Source organism: Gobius niger (genome assembly GCF_951799975.1).
Source record: "Gobius niger genome assembly, chromosome: 21".
NCBI classification, from domain to species: Eukaryota; Metazoa; Chordata; class Actinopteri; order Gobiiformes; family Gobiidae; genus Gobius; species Gobius niger.
In genome coordinates, this window is record NC_136872.1 from 13,999,486 (window position 1) to 14,013,850 (window position 14,365).

At 41.4% G+C, this 14,365-nt stretch overlaps 1 protein-coding gene across 1 annotated transcript; it reads right to left on the bottom strand.

The window, feature by feature from the left end:
• Positions 1–1,468: 1,468 nt before the first annotated feature.
• Positions 1,469–10,513, bottom strand: myoz2a (myozenin 2a). Its single transcript, XM_079580407.1, has 6 exons — positions 10,252–10,513; positions 9,466–9,555; positions 7,286–7,452; positions 4,547–4,673; positions 2,181–2,358; positions 1,469–2,058 (listed from the first exon to the last, which is right to left on the bottom strand). Exons 2-6 carry the CDS (start codon positions 9,545–9,547, stop codon positions 1,812–1,814), a joined length of 801 nt encoding a protein of 266 aa, XP_079436533.1. The 5' UTR covers positions 9,548–9,555; positions 10,252–10,513; the 3' UTR covers positions 1,469–1,811.
• Between the last annotated feature and the right edge of the window lie 3,852 nt (positions 10,514–14,365).

Here is a 14,365-nt window from a genome sequence, read left to right on the forward strand (position 1 = left end):
GGGGTGCAACATGTCCAATTGTACACTCACTTTCACTCAAATTTTGAACTATGTTAGTGTTTAAAAGTAGTGTTCTAGTAAAACAGCCTGCAAAGCATTTAATGAGGACGATTTTTGCATTTCATAACTGCCAAACCAATCTACCGTATTTTCCGGACTATATGTCGCACTTTTTTTCATAGTTTGGCTGGGGGTGCGACTTATACTCAGGTGGGACTTATATATCATTTCATATGTTTGTTATTTTCACACTGAGAGCCGCTAGAGGGCGCTGTAGGCTTGTGTACGGTTATCAAGCAGCAGAACGGTTATCGAGCAGCAGAAAGAAAGTTTGGAGTGAGAGAGAAACTTGTGAGGGACTGGCGAAAAGCGGAGGTTACTCTCACTGCAATGAAGAAAATAAAAAAAGCTAATCGCGGGCTAAAAGCTAGATGGCCACAGCTAGAGGATCCACGAATGAAAGCGAATTCGCAAATGAGAGCTTGAACAACGTGATGCCGGGAGAGGCTTGTCAACGGTGCAGTTATTCCTCCATGCCCAGGTAGTTGCCAAGGCATGTGCGACTTATACTCCGGAGCGACTTATAGTCTGGAAAATAGAGTAATAATAAGAGCAGGAGTATAGTTAAAGCAGTAGTACGGAGTTTGGTAAATGCTGTAAAGATGAGTCGTAAAATAAGGAAAGCATCAAGGGAGGCAAAAAAAAAAACCACCGCACTAGAGGAAAGATTAAAAATGAATGTAATCATTTTTGCAATTACAAGTTGCAATACTATTACCCTAGCAGTGGAAATTTGAAGTACTGCCAACACTGCCATATCTATCTGTGCGCCCACACCACATGGCTAGCCATTTAAATTCCCCTCTAAGCAGTAAAAGGCAGTTATAGCATATGATCTATATTCCTATATGCCTTGTTAATGACCGCATAGTCACGCATGAAGCTCACACCGACGCCTATAGAGCTGCTCAGACATCAATCCCGGGCTTGCTGGGCTGGGCGTATCTCAAAAAGGTGAGAGGACCATCCGTCAGGACACTCGTGTGGCTGGAGACGATTTGATTTGTCAGTCGCTATAACCTTGAGCTGTGTTGCAATGTCTCACATGCATCTCACACCGAGCGTTCAGTGATAGCTCTGCATGCGCTGGGCACAAATGAGGCCAGCTGCTAAGTTACAACCTGCGGACAAAAGAAATCAGGCAGGGTTTGTGATGATGTGTATTGATTTAGAGGAAAGTTCAACACAAAAACGATTGAGTCGAGTTGAGGAGTGAAGAAAGACCTCCTTCCTTGTTCTTGTTTGTGTTCTAATCCAAAACCTTTATGCTATAGATTCAGTAGAAACATTGTTTTTTTTTTATTTCTACACACATTTTCTCTTCTTACTGAACCCTGAGCCATTGAAAAGTTTTCAAAATACAACCCAATAAAGATGACTACTAAGTGAAATCCTTTCCACAGTGGAAACTCCTGTACACTGACAATCTGCAACAAATACCCTTCGCTAACTGTAGAGCATAATCATCATGTTAAAATAGTAATAAAATGGAAAAAACATTTAGAATCTCTGTATTTTTCTCTGTGTAGACTAATTCAAATTGTTCCATTGGAATTGAAGTACAGAATTGTTGGACATTTCCTAGTTGATAATGAAGCATTGTTTTGAAATGATATTCACAAACACACAAAGAAACAAAAGCACTCGCAAACAAATACTATACTCTCATATGTTGCAGTGATGATATGCACATCTATGTACACGTAATCCAGTTTATAATGAATACTGTATGGTCAAATGCACTGAGGAGTTCATAGGTCATCAGACTCAGGGGCGAAGTCTGGCTGGGATATGCTGATGATGGGGACGGAGCCACGGCTGGACGGCACCCATCCTGTCGCCGCTCTGTTGAAGGAGGGTCTGTTGGGAGGTGCAGAAACTGCAAAGGTCTGAGCCTGGAGCTCAGGGAAGTCCGGGAGGGCCAGGTCCGATGGGAGGGGCTGGAAAGGGGGATGCGGGCTGCAAGCTCTGCCAAAGCCGCCAAAAGGAGTTGCCACCCTGGAAGCAACGCAATGGTATAATTGATGATGCAGTAATTTGGAGTCTAACTGGCAATCTGTTTGAATCTCAGTGTAAGACTTTATGAACAGTGCTTCCTCCCACAGTAGTGCATCTTTTACCTGTTGAAACACTTGTACACAGGTCTGTCAGGCTGCAGGTCCGGGTTGGTCATGTGAGTGGTGAGGGTGTCTGCCAGTGCTGGGTCACTGATGATGGCCTGTTCCCATGGGGAGTGATAGGACTTTGGTACACTGTTGAACTTCTCTGGAGGAACATCTTTCATTGGACCATCATAACCTGAACACAGAGGAATTTGGGAAAAAGTCACCAGTAATCCATTTACCATAGATGTACACTATGAAAAAATACAGGACCACTATTACAGTTTTTCCTTTCTAAGGATTTGCAAATTATTTTGAAGGTCAAATTCCCTTTCAGACACAAACCTTCTGATTTAACCCAGCAGTACTTATAATGACAATTTAAATAAGTGCTTTCATGGTGAATCATGGTCGTGATCTGTCCAAAAAGATAGACCAACACCGACAAAAAACATTTTTATGGGAACATGGATGATTCCTAGAAGTTTAGATTTTTTTTTAGGTTTACAGCTTTACCACTAAAGTCATTACTTTCAACTTCATTGAACATTATATAATATGTGTGTTCTTATGTTCACATATAAACAGCGCAAAGGGCAGCCTCCCAGTGGCTTTGTTAAGGTTGCCATGTCTGCTTTTGCTTGTTGCCAGACCTGCGGTCTTTTGTGTGTCTGTGGGAGAGACCTTTCCAAAGCACTATCCTTCAAACGCGGCGCTTCTCCGTGGGGGTCTTCACAAGCCCCCGGTGTTACATCAGACCCAGGGCGTCCAGTACAATGAACAACCCGCTCCTCCTCCTGACTCTTCCTGAGTTCATGCACTGCCCTGACCGATGAGGAAACCACACAGACCAAACAAGGAAGCTGACTTTTTGGGGAGGAATTAGTAGCAGAACATCGACAAAATGTGTTTAGAATACAATGAATTGATTTTTTGTTTCTAAATGAGTACAAATGCTGTGTTTGCATTGATCAAAGTCATAAGCAGATGTACTCAGCCAAGTAATTGACAAAATAATCAATAACAGTATAATTTCATATTAAAAAATATTACGCACACATTTGTCGCCGTTCTCTCTCTACTTTTGTCTTATACTTGATATAAACATTGTGACAGACCATGGCCACACCCTTTCATACATTCACTGAACTATTTTAGACACTTTAACATTCGATACCGCTCTTACCTAATGCTACAGCCGTGACATCATTCAGACCCACGGGCCAACTCCTGACCTACAGAAATAACCTCACCCCTTATGAAGAAGACACACCTAAATGACTGTCACGTCTATCTCAACAGGCAAAGGCATGAGGCAGGAAGCTGATGGTATCAGCAAACAGGAATTGCTTCCCGGGGGTAAAAATGAACCATTTACTGAAAACGATGGTCAAAGCTGATTGTGCAAAGAGGAGGTTGAGGCGTAAAGTAAACCTGATGATAAAAACTGTAGGAATGTACAATCATCATCAGCCTGATGACAGCAAAGCAAAAAAGCAAAAACATCTGCATTATCAAATCTTGTGCGAGAACAAATTATAAGGAACAATTGGATTGTTATCAAAGCTATAGCGATCCAGGGCACTGAAGATACGCACACATTCAGCAGTACTAAGTAACTCATGCCCCTAGAGGCCATAAGCGCCACTGCAGGTGTTGTAGCATGTTGTTTTTTTACTCATTAATTGTCCGTGAGAGTAAATACTACACTGACAGAAAAGAGAAAGGGTGTTGTACATCCAATTACACAATGAGATAATTTTTTTCACTCAAACTTGGCTGTAAATACTGTTTAAGTGGCGCTAGCCCGCAGTTAGCTTTGCGCGTTAGCCTGTTAGCTTTTTCTTCGTGATTCTATTAGTGTGTATTGGTGACTCCGACCCGGTGCGGGCAAAGTTGCAATTGTGGTTTTCTGGCCAGAGACACCAGGGGGGAGATGAAAGACCCCCCGATCATCCCATTAACACTAGTATTACCTCCAGAGGGACTACGGAAAGGATTTAAACAAGTTACTTAGTACTGCTTTAATGGTAGTGTGAAAAGTGTGAAAATGTTGCTTGTTTAAAGTAACATTTCAGATCGAACTGTAGCTAGTAAAGGTCTATTTCATTATCGCATTTGGCTAGCACTTTACTTTATGAGGCAGTAAATTGGACTGTACCAAAAAGATAATAATACAGTAATTTGGCACAGGTAATTTCTCATGTAAACAGGACATATGCTTGTCATTCTACTGCCATTCTACTATTCATTACTGTAACCCAGCACACAGACCGTCATTTAACAGTTAACATAAGATGTTTTGGTGAAAAATCATGAAACCAGGGCACATTAAATCAGGTCTTGTGGAAAGAGAGCGCCTCATTGTTGGGCCTGGTACATACCTGGGGCGATGGAGTCTGGATCTGGGGGTGTTGCTGTGTCTGTGGCCTGCTCATCGGCGCAGTTGGTCTCACTGCTGTGGACGTCGTCTGTGGCGTCCTCATTCACGCCCTGAGAAATCATCGCACCCTATAAAGTAGCAAAACACCACGGTCAATTGAAGAATGACACAAGTATTGAGAGTTGTGTTTTAAAACAGCTTTAGGCAGGCCAGTTCAACTGCTTTGATGATGTATTTATTGTGTTTATGACTTGCTAATGTGGCGCTGGTTCATTTAGCACATCCTCGCTATAAAATACTACAGAAATGGCCACGGGATAAGGTTGTGTTTTCTCCCAAGTACAGCAGTAACTCTAGAGGGGAATGTGTTATTATATTTTGTGTCTTTTCAGTGTGTGATTACAACATTCAAAAGGTCATGCGAGTTGTTACAGTGACGGGAGTCCAAGTGATACATTAGTAGTCTTTTAACGGTTCCAAATATGCCCTTTTCTAAGCATTTTATTCAGCCAGCTTTGCACTTTCAATTTGCATTCAAACTAATAAGTACGTATTTAGAGCCATACTGTGTAACATTTCAGCCAGTAAATAGAATAATATGCAGTGCTTGCAAATGATGACTTCAATTCCAGTTGTAAAACACGAACGATAGCAAAACAGGTGTCATATTGTTCTCACTAAGGCCTGTGCCAGAAAATCCCTCAGAAGACAGTGGCTCTTCTCTGATTTGCATTTACCAACAACAACCATACAGACAAGTCTTTATTGTCCACCATCCCATCATTTAACACTGGAATCATTGTCTTTTTTGGGGGGCCCGGGACAGAGCATGCAGCAGCTGAGGCATCCCACTTTCATCCCGCTGCGAGATATTCACGATGATTACTTAAGGGCTTCCTCAGGAAATGTCGACAACTTGAAACAAATTCACTCGCTGTAGCCCTGAGCCATAAACACAAGATATGAGAGTCCCGCTTCAAAGGAAAAGAGAAACGATGGTCGATGTGCAATAATAAATGTGTGCAATGTATTGAGATGACAGCGCAGTATATTGTGTTTGGATAGCTTTTTGACATCATTCTGGGGTTTTTTGTGGAGATGTTTATTTCCCTGCTCCCTTTTAATCTTTTACAGTATTGTAACTATAACAAAAGCTGCTCATTGAAATACTGTGAAATAAATCATTTAAATTTAAGAGTGTTATTGGGGGGACATAACACAAGTTTATTTCTGTTGTAATATTTTTCAAATTGTTTCAATATCATGCAGAAAATCAATGTGCGCGAAGTTGCCATATTTGGTTCCTTGCCCTTAAGTGGCACAAAAGGTGTATATGTAAAATATACAAAAAAGTACTTTCAGGTCTCAGGGGGGGCTGGTATTCAGGAAACGTTGTGTTTTGTGATATTGATGTTTGAATGATCACACCTGTCATAGGTAAGTGTTTTTGTAATGTGATTGTGCTTTATGTGCAGTGGGTGGGGTCAGTCACCTCCAGTATTACTGGACTGGAATTTCACTAAAAATAACCTTTAGCAACAAAAAAAACATAATCCTAAGGTTTATTGGTTCTTTTGTCAAGAAAATATTGTAAGTATGAATAATTGGTGCAATGGGCATGTCCAAATAACTAATAACTAACTTTAGCTTTAAGTGAACGTGTATGATCAAATATGGTGCCTGCCTTTTTCATGCTGTAATTCCACTCATTCAACTTACTATGGTTAGTTTTCAAGTTATGCAAGAAATGTACCACGATTTTAGCCAGACTTGGGTCTTTTTCAGACTTCAGAGAAAACAGGAAGTTTAGTCTCTGCTGATTGGTCAAATGCCACAGTAGAAGGATCTGTGATTTAGGGTGATCTCTTCTGATTGGCTGAGTGAGGACTACATGTTTCTTTAACTTAATGATATGCAGCAGGGAGGCCATATGTAAAGTGTGCGGAAATTACCGAAAATAGTCACTGGCTCTATAAAGGATTAAATCATGCCATTTGGTCTAATTTGATGCTGGAACAGTGCAATTATTTTAGGCCCAAGAAGAACGATCAGTAAAACCTAAATGGACAAACACTGGGGCCGATAATGAATTGGAAAACTTGGTTAGCCTATCCTGATTCGATCCAACTAAGAGCTTGAGTACATTATTTACTTCCTATGTGTTAGTGGGTCAGATTGAGATAAGCACTGCTGGGAAGAGAAAATGCTGGCCTGGCAGTGGTCCAACTACAGGCCACAAAGGAACATTCATATTAATAAAAGAAAAGAAAAAAAAACAACCGCCACAGCTCTCCGCTCATGTCTAGATGTATAGTCAAAGAAATATTTCAAGTACTTAATCTTTCCCTCAAAGAGTCAGGAAGTGCGCCAGAGTGGAAGGGCTTTCGAGGGCACGCTGAAGGGTGAGGATGGATGGAGTCAGTCAATCTAAAGTGATTTATGAAACGTGCGTCCAGATGTCCGCTCAGCAGAGACATTTTTTTTTTGTGAGACATCCCTGAGTATAATCCGAGAGACTTTATTACAATGTCTTTTTTTCAGGCTTTAACAACTACTTGAGACACTTTAACTCAAGAGAGACTGAAACTTTAGAAATTGAAACGTGCCAATCTGTGCGATAAGAGAGTTGGGTTTTTTTTGGAACAGGATCTTTTACATTTTGGGATGATTGAAACATAAGCGAGTGAAACAAACCACCACTTCAGAGACCACTTTAAACATGGTTACAACCTCAACTTACATTGAGCTGCATGTTGGTGCCGTTCTGGATGCTCTCAAATGTGTATTTCTCTGATCGTCTTTGTCTCAACTTGAAGAGTCTGGAGCCTCTGTTTGAAGACAGCGACAGCTCCTCCAGCATGATGTCTTTGGGCACGCTCACCTTCTTCCCCAGGTCAACCTCCACATCTAAACAGGACACGGACAAAAGAAACGTTAGTAATATCTAAAGTAATATCTTGTTATTTCTTCTTGGAGATAGCCTTCTAACCATCAATCACTCCCCCATGCCCCACATTCACACAGGGACAAAACAGTGAAGTGTGTGGCCTAAGAACGCAACCACAGTATTCAGTAGTTGGATAAAATATTTAAGGATTTGATGGCGATTGCTTTACCACTGAGCCACTGCCACCTCTAATATCGATATGGCCATTACCCAAGAATTGCTATTGAGATGTCTTATATGTCTGTTGCTTAAAGGGACTAGATGCAAATTGGTCATTTTGCACTCACTACTGCCACCTCAGGTCTTACGCATAACTGCAGCTTCTATATTAAGCTTGTGCATGATGGCACTTTGGACCTAGCTTGGTTTTACCATACCTATACCGGACCTTCACAATCAAGCTCCGTTATCAGGTGGGAGGGGTGAACTCCTTTGAAACGATTGGATCTGATTTTCGCTAGCGTTTGGTCGTGACCTATGTTACACGCCCCAGTGAGTGAAACAAGCTATCTTAACTCTTGGGAGCATTCCTTGTGCATTCCAAGGCTTCAATATTAATATCTGGGTATTTGGGAGCCGAGCCTGAACGGATTGAAGAGCTTCCATTTCTTTCGTATCCGCCTCCCCCGCTCGCTGAATGGTAGGGAAATTATGGAGTTTACGGATTGGCTAAGGCCAGGCTACTTCGGACCCCTTTTTGAGTGACAGTGCAGGACTTTAGAGGCAGTTGTGGTGAATAGGTCAGGGCTCATTCTAAACCTTAGGACATTAATGGAACATGTAGGGGAAAGAAATACATCATTTTAACATTTTTTAATTCCGTAAAGTCCCAGCAGTATGTGGTCAGCATGGCACCATTACTTTCCTTCACTGTGGTCTCTACGACCCTCCAGGATCAAATATTTGCAAGGTCTTTCCAGAAAACCTATACAACTTTTGATCCGGAAGTGCTGTAGAGATCACCGATGATGGAAAGTAAAAGCTAACTCATACAGCCGCTGGGTCACTGAAAGGTCAAATACACACAAATATGACCTTTTTTTTCCGCATAAGAAGTTGCATAGTGCACCTTTAAATTTCGGAAAATTATCCATATTTTACATAAGATTACGAAATGAACCTATATGTACCTAATGTATGAATTGAGTTTTTTCTTTTTTCTTTTTACCTTCCCCAGTCGAAGTTTTATCGAATACAAATTGCATCGTGGCGCCTCGCGGAGAAAACGCTGACTTTGTCCCCCCTGCCACTTTGATGAACGATGAATTATTCCACTCCTAATCCACTCGTGTCGGGAGCTCATTTCGTGGTTAGCGCCGCACGGTCGCTATTGCATGCTGATCGCTCAAATATCTCCGGGGGGGGGCCCTTAAATTGGTCAGATGGATGATTTCTTTGCCAAAATATCTCCCAGCTGTCTGTGACCCTCACGCCGATCCAACGTGACGCGCAGTTGTCCTCTCTCTCCCTGAAATAGCGCGCTCAAAAGGACGCTGACAAAGGGATTGGCTGCACATAAAAGTATTCCGATATTTATAGGAAGGTCATAAAAGGGAGAGAGGTTCGGCAAGTGGTCAGATGTTTAGCAAGCATATATTTACTCTGCAGACAGGAGTAACTGGATACTTTCACACAGCAAAGACGTTTAGACTACACGATTTAGGCAAACTTTTGCTTGAGAAACCAACTTTTGCCTCACAAACCAAAAGTCCTGAGAGTGATAGTTTTAAGCAGCAGTTGTAGGAATAGTAGATAATGTCACAGTAGTTATATGATACTCTACTAGTGTTATTGTTGTGGTGAAAGTACTTGTTGCAGTTGTGTGTAGTAATAGCTTTTGTACAATTCCAACCTTCTCTAAATGTGTTCATAGTGGGGCTTTATCTTAGCCTATGCATACCATTATGGAAATCATCACCACTTTTACATATTTGACAAGAGCAAATGTTCATCGAGGTTGCGCTGCACATTACCTTCGTGCCCTTGCACCTCTCTACAGATGGCAGCTGCCTGGAACTTCCTCTCTGAGGTCGTCATGGTACAGAACTGCGACATGGCGGCCCCTGGAGACACGAGACTAAAGCATCAGCTCACCGGAGACGAGCACAACACATGTACAAGACAATAGCACGTGGCCGTTTCCGACCAGACATCTACAACCTACACGAGTTGAATTTATTGGACAAGTTGAAAAGGGCAAAGTTAGCACGGCCCTTTAAATAACCTTGAGGCTGTTAAAACGTCAGACATGGAAACTGGCTGTGTCAGGGGGCCACTGCAAATCGATGTGTTTGATTTTACACAAGATGCAAACGTGTGAAGTTTACGTACAGTCGTTGGCAAGCGGCCTAAGTAGTGAAAGTGGTGACGTTTTAACAACTCAGGGTTTCAAGGACAATTTAAAGAACTTCCTGTGACTTTTTCGTGGTTTAAGTTACAAACATAATCACCCATCCATCTATTTTAACTTGGAATATGGAATTTGATACCTGCATTAAAATGGTGTACGCAGCTGCTCCACAATGCCAACACAAATTCACATTAGAGAAGTGTTAATTTGGTGTTAATTTGGTGTCAGCTAATTGACAGATACAATGCAAACTCGTGGAACTTAAACTGTACAGAGAAACTCTAATTGTAAAGTATAAGTGTGAGGAGCAATTTGTTCTATGCACATGATATATAAAACCATAATAAATGCCTGTGATTGACCTCAAATGCTCCAAATAATTTCATAATTTGCTGTCTTTGGGCCTTACCGGTGTTGAAGGACCCAGGCGGGGGGTCTTAGGTCTTGAGTAGATGGGTGATGTTCTGGATGGTGCTCCTGACACGGGTGTTCCAAGTCCCCCAGTCCTCAGCTCTTGTTTGGGGAGGGGGCAGCAGCCTGGTCCCACTGAATGAGTGGCTGGCTGGGTGGGTGTCACTTCTGTCTGTTGTCATTGGTATTCGGTTCACAAGCGGCGGGGTGACTAAATATAGTTGGTCCACTACTGCTCTTTTAGTGCGAGTTATTTCTGTAGCTGCATTGGCTGCATGTCCGACTTGATTCCTTTACATTCAGCATAAATGACGGAGCAGGTGCTAAACTTGGAAAAATAGCACTTCAACAACAAGCTACCAACCATGCATAAGTATCTGGACGGTCTGCTACTGATGCCCAAAAGATGGCAGAAACAGTGACAATAAAAGGATTAAATGATGTGAAGGAAGAAGAATAAATGTAATAGAAATGTGTGAGGAATAAAATCCTGTTATGAAGGTGACTGGAACTTATATCAGAAGCTTTAGGCGGCTTTTATTCTACATGTTTTATAGCTACGTACTTTTAGAAACCACTATTCACTGGTAGATTTATGTTGTTGGAAAGTGACAAAGTCGCACCTTACAGGGCAAGGCAAGGCAACTTTATTTATACCGGGCATTTCGTACACAAGGCATTTCAATGGATTCCATCCAGCTCCAAGTATACAGTGGGAGGAAAATATATGAGAACGCTTTGGAATTTCTCACATTTCTGCCTAAATTGGTCATGAAATGTGGTCTGATCTTCATCAAAATCAAAAGAATGATTAAACAGTGTCTGCTTAAACTAATGCCACCCAAACGATAACATGCTATAATATTATTAGTGGCCATAACATGTAAACATTCACAGGACAGGGAGGAAAAAGTAAGTGAACCCAGGAATCTCGCTGAACTGCAACAGTTTTGCAAAGAGAAATGGTCCAAGATTCATCCTGATCGTTGTGCATGTCCAATCAGCAACTACAGGAAAGCAGTTATTGCTACAAAAGAAGGGTCAGCCAGCTATTTAATACAAGGGTTCACTTACTTATTCCACGATTTTGATACAGATCAGACCACATTTTATGACCAATTTAGGCAGAAATGTGAGAAATTCCAAAGCTTTCACATACATTTTCCTCCAATCACTCAATCCTTTTACCATTACAATCATTGTATTCATCCAGTAAAATATTTTTTGGTTTAATCTGTTTTGTGTGGAGCCTTGTTTTCCAACTGTTATTAAGGCAATCCCTGTTCACGCCCCTCTCCTCTTATCTCTCCCTAATGGATTAGCTGTAATAGGTGCCCACGGGTGTTATGTAACTCACTGCTTTCACCATGGGAACCAGTCCCCTCCCTGACCCCCCTCCTGGAGACAACACATCATAGAAAAAAACAAAACAAAAAAAACCTTTATGGGATGGTACAGCAAGCAACAAATGGCCCAGAGCTTACTGCTGCATGCTTGGAATAAAGAACAAAGAGAACAATTTGTGCTGCAGTGCTATTTGCCTATATTTATTTGGTTTTGTGCAAATCTACAGAAGAATGAGCACGGAACAGAGAGTGAATTACTGCTGGCAATGGCATAAACAGATATTCAATGGCAGCTAAACAGAAATCCTACCAGGGACATTGTACATAACGGACAAATCTATAGCTTCGGAGATGATTATTACAAAACAAAGGCCCGAAAAGCTGTTTCAAACACATGTATAAAACACAGAGCCACCATTGGGCCATGCAAAACAAAAGAAACTATTGCGAGAAATTCAGGGCGAGCCGAAGAAGTAAATCTTATTCACTATGTAACATGTTGCTGAAAACTTGCTCTAAAACAAGGCAGCTTACTACAGTGTTCAGAAATAGCTTATAAATGTACAGCATTTTGAAGAGAAAGGCCACAGGGAGTAAAATATGCCAAACTAAAAGTGTATTGTGTTGACTATTCAAATCACCGCAAAGGCATGTTTTTGTGTTCAAACTTGACAGAGAATCAACGATGTAGAAGTTAGTGGAAAAATAAGTCACAATTTTTCAGCCTTTGAAAAGTAGTCATCTACACTGGGTCAAAATACAAACGAGGTGGGAAAAGGTGCACAATAACTGGAAAGTAGTAGAATCATGTTGGATTTAAGCTTATATGCAGACAGGACAATCTGAATCCAATAAATGCTTGAAGCAGAAGATGCAGTAATGAAAATACAACAGAGCTGTGTAATAACATCCCAACAACCCAGCCTTGATACAATCCAGTCCTGGCAAACTGGCATACAGAGGTCTTGCACAAACTACCTTATATTACCGTATTTTCCGGACTATAAGTTGCTCTGGAGTATAAGTCGCACCAGCCAAAAAATGCATAATAAAGAATACAAAAAACATATATAACTCGCTCTGGAGTATAAGTCGCACCAACCTGGGCATGGAGGCGTAAATGCATCATTGACAAGCCTCTCCCGGCAGCAAATTTTTCAAGCACCCAAATGCAAACTCGTTCCTTTAATTGGCCATAACGCCTTTGCTCTGCCCGATCCCGTCAGACCTTGGAAGCTAAGCAGGGAAGGGCCTGGTCAGTTCTTGGATGGGAGACCGTTTGGGAACACCAGGAAGCCTAGCGAATGTAGAGAGTGAGTGAGTGGTTGGTGGTGGTCGGAGGGGCCGATGGCGCAGACTGGTTGCCTCGCTTCTGTCAGTCTACCCCAGAGCAGCTGTGGCTACAATAGTAGCTTACCATCACCAAGTATGGAGTGAATGAATAATGCAATGTAAAGCATCTTTGAGTGTCCAGAAAAGCGCTATATAAAACCAATGCATTATTATTATTATTATTATTGTGGCCATTGAGCTTTTAGCCCGCGATTAGCTTTTTTTGTTTTCTACATTGCAAGAGTAACCTCCTTTCTTTGATATATAAGTCGCACCTGAGTTTAAGTCGCACCCCCCAGCCAAACTATGACAAAAAGTGCGACTTATAGTCTGGAAAATACGGTAGATGTTTGGCAGTTATGAAACGCAAAAATCGTCCTCATTAAATGCTTTGCAGGCTGTTTTACTAGAACTACTTTTGCAACTGTACAAAAATGAATCATGTTTCCATACATAGCCACTCCTCCGCATGGGTGTTCTCCATTATCCCTCACTGCACGAGCCGTTTACAACCACACAGTAATGTACTAATTAAAATGCACCTGGCAAATAAGTAAGTTAATCTCCTACTGCAGCTTACATAACAACGTGTCCGCCCACTACACGCTGAGATACGGCCATAACCTTTCCTCTAAGTTATAAGCCCCTCAGCGCAGCCGTAATTGCTTTTTCAAATCGTGCTCAAAAAAACTACCTGCCACTCATCATTCCTATACGCTATCAACATAAAACAGCATTCACAATAGTGGATTAGCAGAAACCAGCATGCTAAATACATTCAACCACCGGAAAACACTTGCAAACGCTATATTATTTAGGCATACAGCGACTAAATCGTATTCTTGTTGTAGCCGCACTTACATTAACAATCACCAACTTATTGCTTTGTCCAATGGCCCTCCGGAGACCCACTACAGTCAGTGGCACTAAAATGAGCAGTAAAAAAATAATGTTTAAGCGCTCATTTACAAACAATGATGGCACACAGCAAGGTATAAACATAAAAAAAAGCTATTTACCGAATGTGAAACCGGTACTTAACGAATGGTCAGCGAACCCGAGATGGGCTCCTGCAAAAACACAACTGTCAACATTTGATGAGTTGCTTATCTTCAAAGGTGAGTTTCTTTTGCTGTCGGCTTTTAATTGAAGTTTTCATGTCACAACTTCTGTTTGGCTATATGTTTTTGTTTTTATAAGACAAGTCTACAGATAAAGGCCTCATATTATGCTGATGCAACTCTTTTGAAACTATTAACCAAGCAAGCATATAATATACATCCCTCATTAAAAGACATTTCAGGAGTGGTGTTTTGTTTTGCTTGTTGCTGCTGATGTTATGAGGCTTTGTGCCCGTATCACCTGCTCTCAAATTGCCTCCACTACAGAGCACGTTTTGTTAAGAGCTGGTGACAATTGTATATAGCTGTATTT